Source organism: Leguminivora glycinivorella, chromosome 16 (assembly GCF_023078275.1).
Source record: "Leguminivora glycinivorella isolate SPB_JAAS2020 chromosome 16, LegGlyc_1.1, whole genome shotgun sequence".
NCBI classification, from domain to species: Eukaryota; Metazoa; Arthropoda; class Insecta; order Lepidoptera; family Tortricidae; genus Leguminivora; species Leguminivora glycinivorella.
Genome location: NC_062986.1, coordinates 792,708 through 813,994, shown reverse-complemented (window position 1 = coordinate 813,994; position 21,287 = coordinate 792,708). Strand labels below are relative to the sequence as shown.

The window sequence follows — 21,287 nt, the reverse complement described above, 5'->3', positions numbered from 1 at the left end:
AACTTTGTTTCGTAGAATCTTTAAATGGCATACTTACAAGAAAATTATATTTTCACCACACTAACGGGTAACGGCCTAACGGCTTACTTTTCTGTTCGAAAACAGATAGCAAAATTGCATTTTATCCACAAGAGTGCAAAGTAATTTCATACAAATTTTAACTTGATGTCTTAAGCTAGCTGATAGAATTTTACCTATAAATGATGATTTTGAATCATAAATATTGAAGAAATCGATGGATTTGATTTAGTTTGATGTTTTATAGTCAGTATTTTGTTCGTGTTGGGGTGGTGAAAATTTTGGTTTTCAAACTCAGTGGCAATGTTTAACGTGCCGTACGAAGGTTAATGTGCCTTGAAACCCTCGCAACGCTCAAGATTCCACTTTGTGAACCACTCGCTACGCTCGCGATTCAATATTGGAATCTTCTGCTTGCTCAGGTATCAGTATCGGCACGTGCGATCAGCGAAAATCTGAACGATAAAATAGTATTATTTATTAAATACTATCCATTTTCAATTTCTTTAGTAAGGTACAGCGGGGCAAATCTAGACTAAAAGGCAATTGTAACTAATCCATTTTTTCCATTATTACACTATTTCCATTATTCCATTATCACATGTACCCACTGAACACGCTGACTACATAACTGGTAGACATTCTATTTTCTAAAAAAACACTTATGAAAAACGAAAAAACTTAATAAGTAATGTATAAATAAAATAAAGACTCCTTAACTCAAATAATCTTTTTAATTTAAGATTAGCAGATAAGTTCATAAATGCATGTATGTTTCTTAAAAATAAACAGTTTTTTTTAATAATGCAAACATTGTAAAACATGGAAGAAATTGACCAGTTACATTTGCCCCCCACTTGAGATTTGCCCCGCTGTACCTTACTTACCCCTATTTTTTTCATGCTTAATAAGTGAGACAGTATAAAATTAAACACTCAAAATTGGAAAATCAGCCCCTGATTGATCCAATCGCTTTCTCCATACAGTTAGTAAGTATGGCAATTCATTTTAGGATAATTAAAGTTATACGAAATAATAGTATGCAAATTTCAATTATGCAAATTCATTGTTATGCGAAATAAGAATTATGCATTTTTAATATTATGCTTATTCAATGTTATGAACAATTATGTTATGCCAAATCTGTTATGCGAATTCAAATTATGCGAATTAATGATAGGCGAAATAGAGGGCACCCTGTTGGTATCCAATAATAGTATGTTGTCTGTCTTTTTTACACTCGTGGGATGTCCATATACCTACATACGTGATAGTTTTCTCTTTCGCACACTTAAGCTGTCTTTAAGCATTAGCGGTTTGTGTGTCGGATTAAAAATTAAAAAATGCGCTTACAACAAGTACCTAACTCAAATTTCAAATTTTCGAGCTCATTTTCTCAGTTTCAACTAATCGTCGCTTGATCGCTTATTTATTCCAAAACGGTGTCCATTATCAAGAAGTCACTAATCACTGCTCAATTAACTACTCAATTTTATAATATCATATCTCATGAATCAGCAAGGCTGCCGGCGTATTATGGTTCCAATTTTATCACTTATCTATGTGGATAAAGTATCCGTCACGCTTTAACAAGTATGTCAGTGTGAGAGTGACAGATCACTTATCCACGTCTATAAGTGATAAAATTGGAAGCATAATACGCCGGCTGATTGATAACATACTATCGCAAAACTTTTAACTCATTTCACTACCGGCAAAAGGTTTATTTTCCATCGCAACACATGAGTTTTCGACGAGTGTATTTTTGTACACAACATTGACGATTCATTTTGTTTTAGTTTGTGATTCTACATCACGAGGACAGAACGTTTGGTTACACGTTTTAAATGTATTTTTGAATATAAACCATAAATCATTAAGAATTTTGATCGTATGTTGATTCGTTAAAATTAGAATACGGAACTCGTCGTGATTATTCGTTGTGAATTTTAATCATATTTGATAAATACTGTGTGACGTCAGTGAAAACAGGTTGAGAAGTTCTTAGGTGAGTTGAAATAAAAACTACTCAAGATGCTACCTACTCGTCAAAAAAAAACTTTTTTAAGACATTATCATAATATTTATGCTATTAATTACAAATGAAACATTACATTTTCCTTATGTAAAAGAAATATACCTACTGTACGAAGTAGATTCTGATCTTCCTCATAAGGTAGGTACCCCATATTATATTCCCATAGATCACAAATTAAAAGTCTGGCCAGTAGACTGTCTGTTACTCTACTCGTATTTACACTTTCTCTGATGGGGAAGAGAAAGATGACCAAAATTTGCGAATTTTCAATTTAATAGGAGGGAGAGAATTATAGGGCCTGAAACAGAAATTGGTGGCTTCGAAATAATATACCTACCGTCAACCGAAGTAAATTTATTGATTTAAACTAAAACTACTAATTTAATAATACGAAGTAAATTTCTTAATAACGACTCGTCTCGATTGTATCTCGCAAAATCTTTATTTTAAATCGAATTTAAATTTCTGCGGGTATTATTGAATACATTTACAAATAAATCATATTTTAAATTTCGTCTCTATTCACCCCGGCCATCCCTATTCACCCCGGTTATCGATACTTGTATAAACTTATATCCTAACTAAGCAATAGATAACAAAGCAACACAAAATCACAATAAATGTTTACGATTTTCACCTTGGATGCCTCGATTGCCAAGGCCGAATTACGACAGCATGCTCAAACTATTTTTTTTTCCTGTACACATGGTATTTTTTTCTGCACTAGTTCGCAAGGTAGTTCATTTCATTTCTTGTCAGGGCGAAACTTCAAAGGGTACTGAAAAAGTCTTACGATTCACGTGCGAAGAGAAAATTCGTAACTCGTGACGATTTAAAAGATTACCTTCGGTCGTATAGGTACTATTTTAGTAGTAATTATGGTGTTTTTTTCTACTACACTAGTTCGCAAATTCATAACTCTAATATCATCGAGTGCCTATAAAAGTTTCTACAGATATTTTTGTTCGTATGAGTGTGAAGGGCAGTAGGGATAGCACTCACCAGAAGGCCCAGTCGTCCCCAAAACGTCGACGTAAGACCGCCCCACAAGGATGGGGCGCGACCCGATACAGCCCTCACAGCGCCCAGCGCGGAAGGGGCCACTCACACCCCAGCAGGCCGGTGTCGAACGACATCACAGCAGTGTGAAGATACATCTAAACGATATATCCGATCCGATATCGAATGTCGGAAGGATTTCGAAGGCTTTTGCCGCCATCTTGGATTTTTATCCAAGATAGCGGCTTAAATGTATGGGATATCGTTTCTTCATCCGATATCGGATCGGATAATGTGAAAATGCACTTACAGTGTAAATACGATGTTTAGTTTAACTACTGTTGCAGCCTCGATACGATGTTGACACTATTATTGTATCTGTTTCCCTTGTTCATAATTACCAACATGCGATTCATATAATTTACTTGCGAAAAAATTATGGCATTCATTTCTAACGCCGTGGCTTGCGTGAGCGACGGTCGCGCGATGGTCGCGCGACGGCGATGCGACGCATACGAATTCAAACCTTATCGATATGGAAGTATGAGACGCGACTGCGACGGTCGCGCGACCGTCGCCCACGCAAGACACGGCGTAACACTCATCAGCTCAGTGAGTATTATATTCTTTGCTCATCAGTCAATTTTATTAAATAATTTTATTATTAAGGAAATGGACACATACAGCAGTGATGACAACACAACAATAGTATACAGGATTTATTCAAATGTTCAGGATTAGTCATAATTGTATAGTTTAACTGGGCAACTTTCACTATGGGACCAACCCCGAAATCAGGAAAAATAAAATAGTTCCCATAGATAATGACAGTCAATTTTAACTTATTCACGATTTTGAGGACGGTCCATAGTAGGGTTGCCAACTTATTTTTAGGGAAATATAGTATTTTAGAAAATTCCATCTATAAAATATAGTACACCGAAATAAAATATAGTACGATACAGACCATAGTAATAGTTGTTCATTATAAATCACCCAGCTTTCTACTAGTCGACGTCAAACATAATATTGCGCCTATTTTGCGAGATGGGTCACAAATTTCCTACTATAATTTATCGTCAGACATTACTTATTTCATACATACACAACCTTAACAGCGATGCGTATTAGCAAGTGGCTGCCGTGGACGCGCGCGCGGCAACTCACAGCGCCGGTGCGCGTACGCAGCGGCCTTGTGCGCGGGAGCGTCGCTAAAGACGGCACGCATCTGCGCTTCCTCGGCATACCTTACGCTAGCGTCACGCCGGAGAACAGGTTTCAGGTTCGTAAACTGTAGAAATTATAACGTCCTTGCAGCGTTTGGAAGCGTTTCGTTGACATTTCTTTAGAATGCTCACCATAATAGCATTAGCCTCCATGTGGTAATTTTCCTTCATCTTTTTGAATCTGTGCACGTAGACATCGTAGCGATCGAAACTGCTGCACTCATAGTCGCACTAATGACAGAGACGTATTATTTTGTCTGTTAAAATATTATTAAAAGAAAACAGGAAAACATTATTTTTCAAAGGAAACTCAGTAAGATCGTGCTTAGAGGAACTCTCTTTAGGCATTTAAGTAGTAAGTAATTATTTCGAAGTACCAACCTACTTACCTATTTATTTTCAATTTTAGGCTCCGGGGCCAGAACCATCCTGGGACGGCGTATACGACGCTCTTGATGGCAAAGTCATCTGCCCACAATGCCCCGTGCTCCCCACCGGGGGCCTCCCGGGGCGCCCCACGGGACAGGAGGACTGCCTGAAGATAAATGTATTCACTCCTGTACAAAATGCCGAAAAGCTCCCTGTTATGGTCTTTATACACGGAGGAGGTTTCATAGAAGGGTCTGGCGTACCACTAGTTTATGGTCCAAATTATCTAGTTCCTAAAGGAGTAATTTTAGTAACGTTTAACTATAGATTAAACGTAACAGGATACTTGAATTTAGGGATCAAGGAGGCACCAGGAAACGCTGGGATGAAAGACCAGGTCGCAGCTTTAAAATGGGTACAGAAAAATATCAGTTCTTTCGGAGGGGATAAAGATAATGTAACAATTTTCGGAGAAAGTGCTGGTGGCGCGTCAGTATCTTATCATCTACTGTCTCCAATGTCAAGAGGACTCTTCCAAAAAGCTATATCACAAAGCGGGTCATCCTTAAGCCCTTGGGCCATTCAAAATGACCCAGAAAATATGGCTCATTTGCTTGCAAAATCTTGTGGACGTGACACAAAAGATCCTTACGAATTATTTGAGTTTTTCAATAAGAAGCCTATGAAAGAACTACTTATGGCAAAACTTCCTAAAGATGAACGGACGCTGTTATTCTCCAATCTAATTTATGCACCTAGTATAGAAAGGAAGTTTGATAACGCTGAACCGTTTTTAACTGAGAAACCATATAATTTATTATCAAAAGGAGAATATACAAAAGTCCCTACGATGATTGGAACGACGGATGAAGAAGGATACTTCTTTATCGGGGCAGAGAAACATTTCTCATCAAAAATCACCGGAGAAATCGAGCATTCGTTGCCAAATAACCTCAAATTTCCAACAGAAGCAGAAAAACTACAAATTGCTAAAGAAATCAGAGAAATGTATATGGGTGATGAATCTATATCAAATGAGAAATCTTCTACATTGAAGCTTTCTAAATTTTACGGAGATCCATTTATGACTTATCCCTCATTGGCTGAGACAGAGCTGATACTGAAGTCAACTGATAAGCCAGTATATAATTACTGCTTCAAGTACAGTGGTTTCAGGAACATAGGCAAGGTTTATGGAGGTTTACAGTTCCTCTCTCAGCCTGGAGCGACGCACACAGATGAGCTGTTCTACTTGTTCCATCAACCCTTCTTGTCCTGGTTGGCCAAGTTTGACAAACAGATGATAGAAAAAATGACGACGCTGTGGACAAATTTTGCGAAACATGGGTGAGTATTTTTACAAATGTAAATCTAGTAAATTTCCGTTTTTATAAAAGCCATTATAAGTTCACATATTGCCACCAGAAATTGGTCTCGATCACAATCAATCAATCGATTGGTCACAATCAATCGATTTTTAACCTCATCTGCTGGATTCATCATCATTGTGGCCTTTGAGATCAATTATATGATGTATTAAGCAGGATTTAGGATATCTTATTATGTATTGTTGTACCTGTCCTATCACACGAACATTTGCATGAGTGATAAATCATCATTTATCCAGCCAATTTCTCTTATTATGTTACCCCTTGAGTTAGAATTCAAGTCTCATTCCCCTACTGATTCGGTCAAATTGTGTTCGAAAGTATGGGAAATTAAAAAAAAATAGATTCAGCAAAATTTGAATGTAGTACTGTGATGTAGTATGATACGTTAGGGTAAGGTGCTTTGCGCACACTAGCGTCCCCTACCGTCCCCCTGACGCAACACCCCCTTTTAGCACGAAATAGATCCCGGTTTATGGTTTTTCTTCATTTTTGAGAAAAATATCAGAGTTAGAAAAATACTGTCTATGAAAGAATTAATTCTTATTAAATTTTAAACAAAAAAGGTTATATGTATTTTTTTGTAGCACTTACCATATTCGTGCATTAGCTTGTCGAAGTTCGATATAACTCAGTACTTAATGAAATAGTAATATGTTTATTAGTGGTTTAATTTTAAAATTTTGCCAAAGTTTATCAAGCTACTAGTTTTTGCCCTTCTGAAGTACCTTTTTATCAAGTTTCAAGCCTGTAGCTTGAAATAAAACGTATTCCCCATACAAACTTCAGCAAGCCTCATTTTAACTCCCTTAAAGGATAAAAATCCAAAAACGCTGAAATTAGTTTGTTTCCATTTTAATTTTACCTTTATATTCTTTATACGAAGTTTCAAGCTCATATTCTCAAAGTAAAGGTAGATTCTCATACGAATTTTGGATACCCATTTCACCCCTTTAGGGGATAAATTTTGTAAATTCCTTCTTTGGTGGGTTCGTAGACCTTATAAGTAACCTACGTGCCAAATTTGAACTATCTAGCACCAGAGGTTTGGGCTTTACCTTGATTTAAGTCAGTCAGTCACTTAGGACTTTGCCGTTTATATATATAGATAACATGAAAATAGTGCATGATATCAAAAATATTATGACCTTTCTTATTGGAATTTTCATGAGCATTATTTCTTTCATTGACAACTTTTTTCTAAAATGTATACTTTCCCCAAAAATGAAAAAAAAAACTGAATTTTGGGACATATTTTAGGGTAAAATGGGGGGTTGCGTCAGGTGAAGGGGAGGGGACGCTAGTGTGCGCAAAGCACCTTACCCTAAGGTATCAAATCGCATTTCTTTTTTATTTGGATTTAAGAATTTTTTTTTTCAAAAAACACAGTTTAACCGAATCATACCTTTTGCATAAACTTCTACTTAAATAACACCCCTTTAAGAATAAAAGATATGGTTTTAACAATATAATTTGTTCCAGGGACCCTACTCCTTCAACTTCAGAGCTAGTGCCACAGCGATGGCTTCCCACAGACCTCACAGACCCTCGGAGCTTCATCTTGGATCGGGACCATGGCACCGTTCCCTTGTGGTTCAAGGACTCTTTGAAATATTGGAGGGATTTGTATGCTAAATATAGAAAGATATAAATGGCGAAATAAGAAGTTTTTTTACATACTTTCCTCTTTTTACTTTCTTGTTTCTGGATGATGATTCACCTGGAGAGAATTAATTATTTAATCAATATCTGTATTTAAACAAAACTTAACCTTGAGGAGAGCGGAAGAGCATCATGTATTGAGAGGGTCAGCTAATTTTTTTAGTACCTAGTGCTAAGATGGGTCCTTTCTTTATCATTTTTTAATATGCCTGTCACGTTCTAACACTCCTAACAAGTAAGTGCGAAAGAGACAGATGACATGAGAGATAACAATAATGCTACCATAATACCGTTGCTGACCAACTTATTGAGACTTTCTCTGTCTTCCTCTTTTAAACCTATTGTTAGGTATTTGTTAATGATATTGATCTGGCTAACCTGGTCGTGGGTAGGAAAACTAGGAAAACACCTAAAATCATCGTTGTCCCCGCATTTTTCAATAACTCTGGAAGCCCGCCGCGGTTCATTTGGTAACTAATCCTAAGAATTATTGGCGTGGGCACTAGATTTCATGAAAACGGCTGCCACCTGGGAAATTAAGTTTTATCGAGAAACATACTCATACTCATATATTTATTCAAGAAACAATACAGGTATTGTGTTTGAAACCTTAAACTATACATATACGATGGTACGATAAAAATGCTAAATCTAGATACCTACTATACATTATAAAAAATTTCGTCTACGGTGTAGAAACGAAACAACTTCTCAACAAGAACTTTTTTAATTCTCTATTAAATAAAGAGCAATCTGTAATTGTTTTGAGTTCAGTGAAAGTTCAGAACATGATGAACATGCATTCAAAATTACGATTTCTGTAATAAAGGATAACTCGACAAAAAGTTATCTATAATTCAATACTGATAACAGTAACAGACATGTACGATAATCGTCTCATAGATAATGACTACTTACGTTCATGGATCATACAATTTTATTTTACTTTTGCTGTGGCCACAGCAAGCAACTCTTTGTGCATCAATATACTTGATGATGTTGAGAACGTTGTCAATATTATATTAGAGGAAACACGATGTAAATTGAAATAAAATAAGGTTTTTGCAATAAATTCATTTTTGGCACAAGCTTTTATCGCCGACTGTAATTTTCTTTCAACAGTCAACTACTGCTCTCTGAGACGTTTCTAAAAACGCCTTTTCCCCATTACTCGATGGGGATACGACGTTTCATGACAGAGTTCCTATGACCACCTTTCTGCTCCATCATCAGATCAGCTCCATGAAACCATAATATTGTAGTGTACAAAATTTCAGCTCAATAGGAAACCGGGAAGTGGGTCAAATTTAGCTGCTACGTTTTGACGCACACTAACATACTAACAAGGCAAAATATTGTCTTCGGTTACCGCGATAGTTACTCATGAAATAAAACTATGGGATTATGTAACAAGGCAAGTTGAATAAAAGCTTGTAAAAAAATATTTATCTTCAAAGAATAATAATTAGTTTTACAATACAATTACCAAACCTAACCGCAAAAAACATAAATCAATAAATAACACCAATCATCCTTCCAATCCTTGGCCTCTCAGTATCGCGCAGACAGGATTCCCGTGCTGTATTTCAATTTTGTCTTCTAATAGCGGCGCAAGTCTTTGCACTTCCTTTTGGAGGGACCTCTGTTGCCCCTCTTAATCTTATGGGTCCCTGGTTACCGCACGGCTTGAGTGTCTCGACACCAAACATCTCTTAGTTCCTTGACACCAAGTCAGCTTTGGTCTTGGGCGGTTACCGCTACTTCGACATTTCTACCGATCGTTTCAATGTAGGACACTGTCAATTATGAAACTCACAATCATTTCCTATATTTGTAGTACAATTCCCTCCAGTATTTAAGCGAGTCCTTGAACCACAGAGGAACGGTGGAATGATCTTGATCCAGCACGAAGGCTCGAGGGTCTGTGGCCGTGGTGGGGAGCCAGCGTTCTGGGAACAGCTCTGAGGTGGCAGGAGTTGGATCGCTGGAACAGAAAACACAGGGGTTATTTTTCAAGTCAACTACAGCAGTATTTTAACTCACAAACAAAAACTTGTATTTGCCTTTGAAACTAACTTGAATCTGACCACCCTTTTTTAACTTAGCAAGAATAATGCATACTTCTTCCGGTATACTTATCACCATGACCGCAGTAGAAAATCCTATCAAAATGACAATCTCAACTTACCATAATTTGATAAGGTAAAGCGGGAGATACTTACCCATACTTCGCAAAATTAGTCCACAAAGTCGTTATCTTCTCTATCATTTCCCTGTCAAGCAACGCCAACCAGCTCATGAAGGGCTGATGAAACAAATAGAACAGGTCATCTGCATGCGTCGCGCCCGGCTCAGACCAGAACTCTCTTCCCGCAAAGGCTTTTCCGATGTTCCGCCACCCACTGTACTTGAACACGTAGTTGTAGATAGGTTTAACAGATGTCTTAAGCAATAACTCAGTTTCAGCCAAAACGGGGTAACTTATATAAGGATCGCCGTAGTAACCCGAAATCTTCACAGGTGCTAAATGTAACTCATCACCCAAATACATTTTTCTTATTTCTCTAGCAACGCTTTTTTTGTCAGACTCTGACGAAATTTCAATATTATTAGGCATAGCGAGTACAAAGTCGAGGATAGATTCAGACATTACTGCACCATCTACACCTACGAAGAAATAACCTTCTTCATCTGTTGATCCTATAATTAATGGAACCTTGGTATAATTTCCCGTTGTCAGTAACTTGTGCGGATTTTCCGTCAGAAAAGCTTCAACACCATCTAGATTCTTTTCAAGACTAGGGGCGAAAATAAGTTCGGAAAATAGTGTCTGCTTTAAATCTTTTGGAAACCTAATATCTCTTAGTTTAGATATCGGCAGATTGTTAAAAATCTTGTACAGTTCATGGGGATCCTTCGTATCGTACCCGAAAATTGTTGCAATTCGATAAGCATTATGGGCTGGATTCTGTTGGAATGCCCAGGGACATAGAGATGAACCGCTCTGGGTGATGCCTTTGTGGAACAATCCCTTGGACATCGGAGACAGTAAGTGGTAAGACACCGAAGCGCCACCAGCGCTTTCACCGAAAATTGTGACATTATCTGGGTCCCCTCCGAAAGCTTTAATGTTCTTTTGAATCCACCTGAGGGCTGCCACTTGATCTTTCATGCCAGCGTTGCCAGGGACATTTTCTATTCCTAGATTGAGATATCCTAAAAGATTTAGCCTGTAATTGATAGTCACTAAAATTACTCCTTTGGGCACTAAGTAGTTTGGTCCGTAGAGTATAGGAATGCTTGAACCTTCTATGAAACCTCCTCCGTGTATAAAAACCATCACTGGCAGCATGGAATCTGAAGGGAAGGCGGGTGTGTAGACGTTCAGGATCAAGCAGTCTTCTTGACCTACAGGTTTTTCTTTAAACTCTCCTGTAAAAGGATTCATTTGACATTGAAGACACATTATTTTATCTTCGATAGCTTCGTATGTGCCATCCCAAACTGGTTCTGGGCCAGGTGCCTGAAACAAGTAAATGAAATAATAAACTTAAAGTGAATTATAGTACCTATACATATGTAAGTAAGTAGGTATAATTATACAGTGGAATTTTGGAGTTATCAGAAATACTTCCCTACGCAACTGATATCGCGTCTTCGTTCGCTATGGAGTTTAAGCAATTGTGACGTTTGCTAGGTAACCGGGATAAGATATTTGGCAAAACATTTCTAATCTCTGGTACTATCAGCTGCAAAATTGCATGGATACATTATGAATGAATTCATCGATAAATTCGCCTTTTGCAGCTCATAGTAGGTACATACATTACAACCTGTTAAAGTTTCATTAAAAAACTATAAAAATAAACAAACCTGAAACCTACTATGTCCCGGTAGCGTGGCGTACGGTATCCCCAGATATGAGACGTGCGAGCCATCGCGTGCGACGCTCCCGCGCAGCAGGCCGCTGCGCACGCGCACCGGCGCCGTCGGCTGCCGCATCGACCGCATCGCCCATAGCGACCACAGCACTAGCCACTTCGTGCTTAGCATGGCTAAGGGAGTGGCGACATCTGTTGAGAATATAATGTGTTCTTTAAGAGGGTATACCTACTATTCGTCGGGTGTTGCATCAATAATAATCGCGCCGACTATAAACGACCGCAGCACTAGCAATCTCAATCAACATGGTTTATAGGAGTGGTGACATCTGTTGAGGATAATAACATAGTGTGCGGTTTAAAGGATGCAGGTATGAATTCATTAGATGACAGTACGCCCAAGTTTTTTGCATTGACAAAAATGACAAAATTAGGTTGTGAAAACATTCAACGTTGTGAATTGGAAGAAGTCTTGGAGATTTGATTATAATTTTATTTTTAGCAGAATCACAAAAGGCACACCTCAGATTTCTCTGAAGTAAAAATAAATAAAATCACAGAATAAACATTATAACCGCACGGTTACTTAATGAAGACTGACGGTCTATAAAACTAGTTCTCAAGGATAATGATGAGTGATATATGATAACAGCCCACGTTGTAGTTTGGTCGTGCTGATAACTACCTGGTGTACTTTGAACAGGAACTTATCTTTACTATTCGACTAAGTATAATAAATACCGCGGTAAGTTTCGGATAATCTTAGCCTTATCATTCTTAATACGATACAGGAGAGATCAATTCTCCATACAAACGCTCTCGACTATTTCCTCCCTGGTTTTTAAGATAGAGCAATGTTTTTTTCAACACAGACTATTATTATTTTTATCTGTGTCGGACCGTTTTGATTTTTTTGATATTCTTATTTTTAAAGACGCTAGAGCCCATCAAAAATTTCCAAAAACGGCCTTACTGATTATGGCGCAAAAAAGGTGTACTTAGTATTCAAATTTGGTAATAATTAGCCAAAAAACTAAACGGTCCGACACAGATTATTTCATTGTTATTCAGATTCTTAAATTTCGTTACGATTGATTAAGTTTTGAATGAGGAAACAGTCGAGAGCTGGCCCTCGGTTTTAAAGATTTTTTCGCAATATCTTTTAACTGAGTTGTACTGAATGGACAATTTTTTTCGATATATCTAGTTAATAACACTGGTATATTTAGCTAAAATTTCCAAATTGAAAGGGGGCACCTTTCCATTTTAGCATTTTCGCTCCTGTAGCGTCTTAAACAGATGGACTTTCTGAATTTGATGTAGATATTTTTACCAATTTCTTTAAAACAGAGTATATAACGTCCGAAATAATTGTTTTAACAAAATCGGTTAATTTGTGTGTGAATGATTTTTTGTCTAGAAGGAATTGAGAATAGAATAGAATAGAATTTTTATTGCTCTCATGTTGGTGTACAGATCTAACACTAGGTACAATGGTTACATAGCAACATGATACCCTGGAAACGGAAAAGGAATAATTGAGGAAAGAAGGAAAAGGAGGAGCAAGGAGAGCGTATTATGACCCAAATAAAGGAAAGAATCAACGTCGTGTCGTATCAGGAAGTCTAGGGAAAGCAGAAGAGCGGCACACATGGAAGTTGCTTCACCGACAAATGTCCAATAAATGGACAATGAATGGGCATTCTCGTAAGGGACCCCCAATTAGAAAACAAAAATGTCAGTCGATTCAATTAAAAATATTGTTTTTGTGTTAATTACATAAACTTTAAGCGAGAATCTACATTCAGAATGTGAAACAAGAAAATTTTTAGACAGATTTTATCCTTAATTGTCGTCACAAAACTAACAGCGAGTTAATTTTTGTTAACAACTTTTACTAATTGGGGGGTCCCCAATATTGAAAATACCCCGATGATGATGAGGAGGAAAAATCATATCGGCCAGCCAGTAAAGTACGCTAACCTAATAAAATCTATACTAATATTATAAATGGGAAAGTGTGTGTGTCTGTTTGTTTGTCCGTCTTTCACGGCAAAACGGAGCGACGAATTGACGTGATTTTTTAAGTGGAGATAGTTGAAAGGATGGAGAGTGACATAGGCTACTTTCTGTCTCTTTCTAACGCGAGCAAATCTGCGGGCCAAGGCCAAAGCTAGTTTAATATAAAAAGATAAATTAAACCAAAGCACGAAGCGTAATTTCCTACATTCTGACGCGCACTCGCATTCGTTAGCAGAACCGGTCAGATGGCGGAAGGTGGCCATCGCACAATATATCTTAAACGTTATTCCTCGTGTATAGAACATACTTCTGGTCAATGATGTCGCTGTTTGTACTGACAATGTATTAAATATGGATGCGGACGACGTTCCAAAACTATGTATACACGACTTTATTCCTTATGGGTGGATACATAATTTTGGCGTGTTGTCCGTATCTATATTAAATTATACCTTGATATGTATCTGGTACCGGCATTGCGCGCACAAGATCCGTGCGATGCTAACGTGTTGTCAATATTTGTGATTTTCGTTTGTTTTGGTTTGTTTTAAGATATTTAGTGTAAATGAGTGAAACAAACTATAGTTATTAAAGTGTGGAATGTTGAAATGCAGTGTCACTATTGGTGAAAATGGAGCTAGTGTGTAAGTCGGTATGTAAAAGACCAATTAAAGACCAAAAAAATATTAAAGCTATAACCTAACCACGAAATCAAAAATTTGAAAAGACCCACGACATAATGGACCGATTTTCATGAAAAATCTAAATGGTCCATCCGTTCGGGAGCTACGATGCCACAGACAGATACACACACAGACAGACAGACAAACAACAGACACGTCAAACTTATAACACCCCGTCGTTTTTACGTCGGGGATTAAAACATAGATTAGGTACAATAGATATATTGTATAATCATAGGCATTGCATTGGAATTGGTATCATATTTCATGTATATATTATATTATTTGTTGTTATGATTATAGCCCTATAATTTAAGAAAAGGTGAATTAAAAAAATGCCAAAAAATACGTATACATGACACAAGTTGTGTACTCGAATTTTTTGACATTTCTATTATTTCACCTTTTCTAACACAAGTAATGATGATCCGCATGACAGAACATTTTTGTAGCGAGAAACTGTCAATGTCAAATATTTTTGGACCATTATTGTATTATATAAACATTTTTTTCATTTAAAAAATTATACTGAGGCCGAGATTTTTAAAGTTATATGAATTAAAGTGTATTACGGTCGGTATTCTAATGAACTCAGACTCAGTTACAATACAATTTACATCGTTAATTTTCTTAACACATTTGAATCAATCACCATAACAATGAATATGAATCTCTAATTAGTGTAAATTACGATTTTTTTACTTATTCGCTCAATTATGCTTGATTCTTTTTTTAATTCTCTCAATTAGTGCATAATCATATTTTATCTCAATGTGAAATAAAAAAACCGGGAAAGAAAATTAAAGAAAAATGAGAATACATTCTCATTTTTAGCGTCGCAAGTCGCAACTTAGGTGTAAGTAGTAGTCCGGAAAAGTTAGGTTAGGTTAGTAAAAGCATACCTGCACGAAATATCAGAAGGATCCACTCCGCATAATATGTATCCTAGGACACGAGCCAAAAAATAATCCATAATAAAATTTTTAGTATCCACAATCCACAACTAATACTTTTTAATCGTCAAAAATGAGCTCTGAATACGATCGGATTTGCCCATTTCAAAATTGACTCCGATCCATATCGTATCCAGAGCCAATTTTGTCGTGTATTTTTAAGTACGAATCGGGCCGATAGTTTCTAAACGCACCACTTATTGAAGTAACATTGTTAGTATGCCGGTTACGACACGAGACAAAACACGCGTCACACACATTTGTTGCCTATTACTCTTATTAGCGTTCTTTCCGCCTGTTGCACAGTACGTATATGTAATAGTAGGTACTAATAATTATAGTTGAGTGGTTTTCAATGGATCGTGTTTAACTATAAAACTCCCGTGAGACTCACACATATTTAAAAATATTTTAAGCGGGTTACTCACATATTAAGTCGATATAGCATTCGACATGTTTCGATCCAATTTTCGAGGATCTTCCTCAAGAGTAGCGACCCCGCCTTTACATGTCATCGAAAATTGGATCGTAACATGTCGAACGCTATATCGACTTAATACGTGAGTAACCCGCTTAAAATATTTTTAAATATGGATCGTGTTTATTTAGACGATCGGTCTGACGTGGTCTGCCTAGTACCTGAGGCGACGGTCCTGGGTTCGAATATTTGTTTTTTATGTATATAAGTAGGTAGGTATATCGTCGCCTAGCACCCATAGTACCTATAAGCTTTGCTTAACCTGTGTATTCTGTAAGGTGTCTCCCAATATTTATTTCTTAATCCGATGAACCATGCAAAGCACGAAGTGGCTAGTGCTGTGGTCATTGTGGACGTTAAAGGTCACAACAAATCTCACTCTCTATTTAGTGGACAAATTGCACACCGTATTAAAGATTACACTATATTCTCAATAGATGGCGCCACTCCGATAAACAATGTTGAGCATAAAGTGGCTAGTCCTGTGGTCGCTGTGGACGTATTTAACTAGTACGCTCTGTTAAAGATCACAGTTTATCCTCAACAGATGGCGCTACTCCCGTAAACCATATTAAGTGCAAAGTTTTATAGTCTAGTCGACAAAATTGCACATCATATTCAAGATTACATTATATTCTCAACAGATGGCGCCACTCCCGTGAACCATGTTGAGCACGAAGTGGCTAGTGCTGTGGTCGCTATGGGCGGCGCGGCTGGCGCGGCAGCCGACGGCGCCGGTGCGCGTGAGCAGCGGGCTGCTGCGCGGGAGCATCGCGCTTGACGGCTCGCATGCGGCGTACTTGAGTATACCGTATGCTACTGTCCAGAATAGGTTTCAGGTGAGATAATTATTTAAATATTGCCTCATTTTCTCCGATGACCTTGAAATTTTTCATGAGATTTGACTTCTACAAGGTTGCTCTTTTGCCGTTATAAACTTAGGAACAATACCATGTAGCTAAAAACCCCTTTTCCAGTCATATTTCTAAATAATTATCGCACTACCTGGAATACTATAGACCGACAAAATAAAATACAGACTAACATTTTTGCATTCCGATTAGGTTGAAATTAGATTGAACTTTTGGGATTTCTGACTGCTTTAAATAAATTATTCATCGAAGCTACATTTAAATAGATTGGAATATATTAGGATCTTTTTTGGAAAGGCCTAGTTATTTGTATTTATATAATTTAACAATCACCTACGTAGATAATAGATTGAAAAGCAATTGCCCCAAATGACTCAATTACTAGCTGACCTACAAAATAAATTAGCTTTAATGTAACTCTCCCATAAATATTCAATAAAGCACAGTAGAACTATGTATGTACGTACCTATATGTACATCGAAGAATAGTTCTGACTGACCTTTCTGAACTGAATGCCCATGCCTTAAAATACTAGTTCGCTCTTTTTCTATTAAACGCGAGAACGGTGAGATGACAAAGTGCATATTCATGTATGGATCATCAGCTACAAAATTATATGGCCATTATACATTCGCACCTCGCAGTACTTCCAAAAAATTTTTAATATGAACTCTACTTATGGCATTGATTGTTTTATTTTCCAGGCCCCTGGACCGGAGCCAAAATGGGACGGCATCTTCGAAGCCTACGACGAAAACGTGAAATGCACCCAACGCCTCACCAGCTCCATCATCATGGGCCAGGAAGACTGTCTCGTCCTGAACGTCTACACTCCTACCTCATCCCCCCGGTCTCCACTTCCCATTCTCGTGTTCATCCACGGAGGAGGCTTTAGAGACGGATCCGGCTCCCCTTTCCTCTACGGCCCTCAATATTTAGTCAAGCATGGAGTTATACTTGTCACATTCAACTACAGATTAGAAATTCTAGGATTCTTATCTTTGGGTACTAAGGAAGCACCAGGAAATGCTGGCATGAAAGACCAAGTAGCAGCGTTAAGATGGATTAAGAGGAATATAAGAGCGTTTGGCGGTGATCCTGATAATGTTACTATTTTTGGAGAAAGCGCAGGATCAGCTTCCGTTTCATACCATCTGATATCACCTATGTCAAAAGGATTATTCCATAAAGCTATCATGCAAAGTGGAACAGCAATGTCGCCTTGGAGTTTTCAGTTCCAGCCGTTACAAGTAGCTAAATCTTACATTCAACAGTTTGGTTACACCACAGGCAACACAAGTGAAATATACAAAATATTGATGACGAAATCAGGTCAACAGTTGATGAAAACTCGAGTGCCAAGGGAAGAGGGAGACATAGTCCTATCAGAAAATATATTTGTACCTTGTGTCGAGAAAAAGATACCAGGTATTGAGCAATTCTTGCCAGAGAAACCCTTTAAGCTTATATCTGAAGGGAATTATCATAAAGTGCCAATCGTAATAGGATATAATAATGCAGAAGGGTATATGTTTACTGCTAAAGAGAACGCAACAACAATAGCTAAATTAGATTTTTACAAAGCCTTGCCAAGAGATCTTGATATACAAAACGAAGAAGACAAAAGAGCAATAGCTAATAAATTAAAGGAAATATACATGGGTGATAAAACCATATCAAAGGAGAATATTGTGGAGTTCTCTCACTATGAAGGTGATTCTGGAATAACATATCCAGTCTTAGCCACTATAGACCTGCTCCTCAAAACAAGTACGGAGCCAATATTCACATATAGATTAGACTACGATGGTTGGCTGAACGTGGCCAAGTTTTTCTGCGGCTGGGGAAGGTCTCCTGGAGCTACTCACGCTGATGAACTGTTTTATATGTTTAAGCCACTTTTTCCTACTGCTTATTTGGTGGAACAAGACATAGTGGATGCCGTTAGTAGAATGTGGACCAATTTTGCAAAATTTGGGTGAGTTACTAACAAGGCGTAGTAAGATAAATTCACATTTACAGGTTGCAGTATGTGAAAATGTCTTACCCGCTAGTTCTGCTACTCGCTTTCTTTTTGTAATAGCAATGGCTTGAATTGAATTATTTATTTCATGTATTGTCAACCATATTTGATATATAAGATAACAATAATTCTTAAAGACTAACTTACGCTTTACGACAGTTGTCAGGTCAACCATAAGTTTGCCTATCCATAGTATCCATTGAAATAGAGAGGAGATGAGAAAAATTACTAAAACATTTGACGACCGGTCTGGCTCAGTCGGTCACTGCCTGCTGAGCCGCGGTTCTGGGTTCGAATCCCGGTAAGGGTATTTATTTGTGTGATGAGCACTGATATTTGTACCTGAGTCATGGATGTTTTCTATGTATATAAGTATGTATCAGTGGCGGCGCGTGAATATATTTGGAAGGCAACACAGAGCAAAAAATTAAAACCGGCCAAGAGCGTGTCAGGCCACGCTCAGTGTAGGGTTCCGTAGTTTTCCGTATTTTTCTCAAAAACTACTGAACCTATCAAGTTCAAAACAATCTTCCTAGAAAGTCTTTATAAAGTTCTACTTTTATGATTTTTTTCATATTTTTTAAACATATGGTTCAAAAGTTAGAGGGGGGGCGCACATTTTTTTCCTTTAGGAGCGATTATTTCCGAAAATATTAATATTATCAAAAAACGATCTTAGTAAACCCTTCTTCATTTTTAAATACCTATCCAACAATATATCACATGTTGGGGTTGGAATGAAAAAAAATATCAGCCCCCACTTTACATATAGGGGGGGTACCCTAATAAAACATTTTTTTCCATTTATGTATACTATGTATTTATCTATTTAAGTATGTATATCGTCGCTTAGCACCCATAGTACAAGCTTTGCTTCGTTTGGGGCTAAGTTGATCTGTAGGTATAAGGTGTCCCCCGAAAAAAAAAACATTGGTCGTAACCAAGTGAAATGTAAAAGGAAAAACATTCGTTTTCGTCCTTTGTAAAGGCAGCCGAAAAGCATAATAATGAGCAATTGAGCGAGTCCAATATGAGCTTAAAAATTATGTCCTATGTTTATGTCCATTGCTCTGATCACATCAGGCTTTGCGATAGTTTCGAAGACATTTAATGAAGTAGGTAACGTAATAACGTTACATTTTGGTATTATTTCAATGCTGATTGTTTCCTGTTACAGAAACCCGACTCCGGCGCCATCTTCCCGTCTCCCAAAATGGCCGCCAACCACCCGGGCAGACCCGCTTCTTCTAGTCATAGACAAGCAGTTCCACTACCGCCCTCTGTGGGAGGAAAAGGCGATGGCGTTCTGGAACCAAACGTATCATAAGTTTCGAAGAAAATAAGAATAAGAATTGTTGGTTTCAATAATTATTTTGATAGCCTTACCCAATCCCTTTGTCGACAATAGTCAGGCCCCGTAGCCGAATGGCATTTCTCCGACGCGAAACGCCACCGAAACTCCGCAAAAATGTAGCCTGGCTCCGTCGCGCCAATACGGAAGAGCGATAGAGATAGATAGCTACGAAAGAGATATTATCGTGAACGTTTCGTGAGCGTTTGTGCATTCGGCTACGCACACAGATGTTCTTTTAAAATCGGAGAACCTGTTTGACTCGACGACGAAGCGGCAAGTAGTGACATTAAATAATGAGGAGGCACATTCAAAGGTTATGACAGATGGCGCCACCTTAATAGTCCATTGCACAAATAAAGAATTTCATACGTGAGAGCGAGAAGATGTTTTTTTTTTTGCTTTCACATATTAATGACAGTGACAGGCCTAGGCACTTGCACAGGCTTGTTGCAATTTCCTTCACCGAAAAGCGACTGGCAAACATGAAAAAAGTAACATCCGTATATAGATACGAAACGATACAATAAAATTGTTGGCGAAGCTGAAATGGACACTTTCCTTTTCGCTCAATACATCGAAAGATGAAATCTCTGTTTTTGGGACGCCATTATAAAACCGGGCCCATGTGGTAGCACATAGTCGCTGCGCGCGCGCATGGCTCGAGGCCGCGTTGCACTTGTGAAAGGAAGCACATTCCAAACTGTACCCGCCGCCAGTATAACTACACCTCTTGAATGATGTTCCCTGTGAGAGTTCATTATAATATAGAAACTAACTCATTATAGAAAATCTGTCACGTAAAAATTTAAGCCAGCGCGTTGAAGACCGGCTATAGAAGAACTGTCTGTCTAGAAAGAAAGAAAGAAAAAGCCATTTAATAATAATAATAATAATAATAATATATACTTTATTGTACACCACTTATTGACAATGAGATTCAGAACAAAAACAAAACATATTAAGAAGCAGGTAACAACAGGCGGTCTTATCGCTAAAAAGCGATCTCTACCAGACAACCTTAGGGTAGCAGGAAACAGATTGCAAAGAACAATGAACGGGTAGTGCCAACATAAAAATTACGTAGGTATTCGAACTATTTCAACACATCAAAAAGTAAGAGAAAAAAAAAAATATGCAAAAGACTATTTTGACCAAAATAATATTATAAACGCATACACACATATACAATACATATATACAACATATATACAATACATATATATACATATATAATACACATGTACAAAGGCAAGTCAAGGTAGCGAGAGGTAATGAGATTTTAAAATATTTTTAAACAAGGGAAGAGATTTCGCGCATCTT

General features: G+C 37.6%; 2 protein-coding genes across 10 annotated transcripts; one reads left to right on the top strand and one right to left on the bottom strand.

Moving 5' to 3' along the window:
- The first annotated feature begins 1,244 nt into the window (after positions 1–1,244).
- Positions 1,245–20,572, top strand: LOC125234392 (esterase FE4-like). 7 transcript variants are annotated; one of them, XM_048140608.1, is made up of 4 exons: positions 1,245–2,026; positions 16,362–16,556; positions 17,295–18,568; positions 19,791–20,558. In XM_048140608.1, exons 2-4 carry the CDS (start codon positions 16,383–16,385, stop codon positions 19,954–19,956), a joined length of 1,614 nt encoding a protein of 537 aa, XP_047996565.1. In that variant the 5' UTR covers positions 1,245–2,026; positions 16,362–16,382; the 3' UTR covers positions 19,957–20,558. The 7 variants fall into 7 exon arrangements, with proteins under 7 accessions (XP_047996565.1, XP_047996563.1, XP_047996569.1 ...); XM_048140606.1 differs by lacking the exons at positions 16,362–16,556; positions 17,295–18,568; positions 19,791–20,558 and adding exons at positions 4,174–4,337; positions 4,691–5,997; positions 7,521–7,698 and having other exon boundaries at positions 1,252–2,026; XM_048140612.1 differs by lacking the exon at positions 1,245–2,026 and adding an exon at positions 11,814–11,952.
- On the bottom strand, positions 9,071–12,183 carry LOC125234391 (esterase FE4-like). 3 transcript variants are annotated; one of them, XM_048140602.1, is made up of 4 exons: positions 12,104–12,183; positions 11,574–11,773; positions 9,923–11,223; positions 9,071–9,684 (listed from the first exon to the last, which is right to left on the bottom strand). In XM_048140602.1, the coding sequence occupies exons 2-4, from the start codon at positions 11,751–11,753 to the stop codon at positions 9,519–9,521; spliced, it is 1,647 nt and encodes a 548-aa protein (XP_047996559.1). In that variant the 5' UTR covers positions 11,754–11,773; positions 12,104–12,183; the 3' UTR covers positions 9,071–9,518. The 3 variants fall into 3 exon arrangements, with proteins under 3 accessions (XP_047996559.1, XP_047996560.1, XP_047996562.1); XM_048140605.1 differs by having other exon boundaries at positions 9,562–9,684; positions 9,889–11,223; XM_048140603.1 differs by lacking the exon at positions 12,104–12,183 and having other exon boundaries at positions 11,585–11,765.
- Positions 20,573–21,287: the final 715 nt, after the last annotated feature.